The sequence below is a fragment of the Drosophila eugracilis genome, unplaced genomic scaffold (assembly GCF_018153835.1).
Source record: "Drosophila eugracilis isolate 14026-0451.02 unplaced genomic scaffold, ASM1815383v1 contig_515, whole genome shotgun sequence".
NCBI lineage: Eukaryota > Metazoa > Arthropoda > Insecta > Diptera > Drosophilidae > Drosophila > Drosophila eugracilis.
This window is the reverse complement of record NW_024573389.1, coordinates 4769-6790: the sequence shown is the minus strand read 5'-3', so window position 1 is coordinate 6790 and position 2022 is coordinate 4769. Positions and strand designations below refer to the sequence as shown.

At 49.3% G+C, this 2022-nt stretch overlaps 1 protein-coding gene across 1 annotated transcript; it reads right to left on the bottom strand.

Annotated features, from left to right (window-relative positions):
• Positions 1–534: 534 nt before the first annotated feature.
• On the bottom strand, positions 535–1206 carry LOC121530349 (activity-regulated cytoskeleton associated protein 1-like). The gene has a single exon (XM_041819287.1). The coding sequence runs from the start codon at positions 1204–1206 to the stop codon at positions 535–537; it is 672 nt and encodes a 223-aa protein (XP_041675221.1).
• Between the last annotated feature and the right edge of the window lie 816 nt (positions 1207–2022).

The window sequence follows — 2022 nt, the reverse complement described above, 5'->3', positions numbered from 1 at the left end:
GGGATCGGTTGGTCGCGGCCGTGGATGGTCTGCGGGCCTGGGAAGAGAGCTTCCGACGAGGGGTAGCTGCGGGTTCGATGCACCGTGGTGGGCCGTGGGGATGCCGCGTGAGGGCCGGGCCGGTCCGTCTTGGTGATCCGCTAGCTAAGAAAGGGAGAGAGAAGAATAGAAATGATGGAGCGTGTGTCCTCCTTATATACCCCGTGGCCGCCGTTAGTTTGCCCGTTCGGCCCGGCGGTGTGACTGATCGTGGTTTATTAAGGCGCGCCCGCGCATTCAAATTCAAATCTTATTTATTTAATAAATCAACAAACGAATACTTCAGTGTTATTTCTCCTTACAACTACAAAACGTATTATCCTAAATACTTCATGGCTTGTCTTTTATGGCTATTCCTATTTCCTAATCAATCAACAAACGAATACTTCAGTGTTATTTCTCCTTACAACCACAAAACGAATTATCCTAAATACTTCATGGCTTGTCTAATATTTCCATTCTTATGCGCCCCGGGCGTCATACCACCCCCCGTTTTTATGGCCGTGCCCCTGTTCCTCCACATCTCATACAGATTTCTGGCCTAAGTCTGTGGCCCCTTGCCTCTGCTGGTTGACCCTGAGTGTCCGCTGCCTCAATTTCCTCCACCTCTTCTGCCAGTGTTAGGAACTCTGTTAGCGACGCAAAACCTGATCTTCGTGCATATAGTTTTATCTTGCTTCGACAGTTCTTGTAGATTTTATCCAGTTTTTCCTCCTCCGAGTAGCAGGTGAATCTCATCAGCTTTCTCAGCTCCATCGCGTATGCTCGTGTCGGTTCTCTCTCCCTCTGTCTGAGTTGTCCGATTTTCAAATCCAGTTGTTCCTGATACCTTGGCGGTAGAAAGTACTCTAGAAGTTCCCTTCTCAGTTCCTCCCATGTTCTTGCCCGACTTGGCGTCGTATTCCACCAGTCTTCTGCGGCTCCTTCCAAGATAAACGGCATCGTCTGTACCAATTCATCCTTGAATATGCCATATCCTATGGCCCATTCCTCCATCTTGCCTAGAAACTCCAGTGGTTTGGATGTGCCCTGGTACCGTATTCCCCAATTTCTCACTCTGTCTAAAGTTTCCACTTTCCTCCTGTCCTCCGAGCTCCGAGCTTCTTCTTTCGTGGCCGTCCTTTTGCTGTCCGGCTCGACCAGGGTTCCTCCACCCGGTATGTCCATTTTTTTGTACTTATTTGATACCTCCATCAATCTCGTCCTGATTTCCTCTGTGTGATCCGTGTTCTTTGTGTATGTCGCCAATCTCTGTCTTAGTTCCCTTGATCCTCCGCTTGGGTCTACGCCGAATTCACTCGCGTATTCTACCAGCTCTGCTTTTGTAGCCTGGTATAGCTCGACAGCTCGACATTACGCTCTTAGTGTCCTTCTTCCTGCAACCACTTCAGCCTGTTCGGGCGCCATGTAACGGTCCTGCTTTGAGGTGGCTGGGACAGTTCACCGGATAACAGCAGTTCGTTCCAACATTTACTTTGATGTCAGGCGTGGTTGCTGCAAAGAAGATTCCCCCCAGAGTAAGACGCAGCTTGGTTAGTTAAGAATAGAACAGATCTTAGTTATTTATTTCATATCTATGGTTACAGAGTTAATTCACAGGGGATCGGTTGGTCGCGGCCGTGGATGGTCTGCGGGCCTGGGAAGAGACCTTCCAACGAGGGGTAGCTGCGGGTTCGATGCTCCGTGGTGGGCCGTGGGGATGCCGTGTGAGGGCCGGTCCGGTCCGTCTTGGTGATCCGCTAGCTAAGAAAGGGAGAGAGAAGAATAGAAATGATGGAGCGTGTGTCCTCCTTATATACCCCGTGGCCGCCGTTAGTGTGCCCGTTCGGCCCGGCGGTGTGACCGATCGTGGTTTACTAAGGCGCGCCCGCGCATTCAAATTCAAATCTTATTTATTTAATAAATCAACAAACGAATTCTTCAGTGTTATTTCTCCTTACAACTACAAAACGAATTATCCTAAATACTTCATGGCTTGTCTTT

Bases quoted from the DNA above. Each gene is read 5' to 3' on its own strand.
- LOC121530349 (XM_041819287.1), bottom strand. From the start codon at position 1,206: ATGGACATACCGGGTGGAGGAACCCTGGTCGAGCCGGACAGCAAAAGG.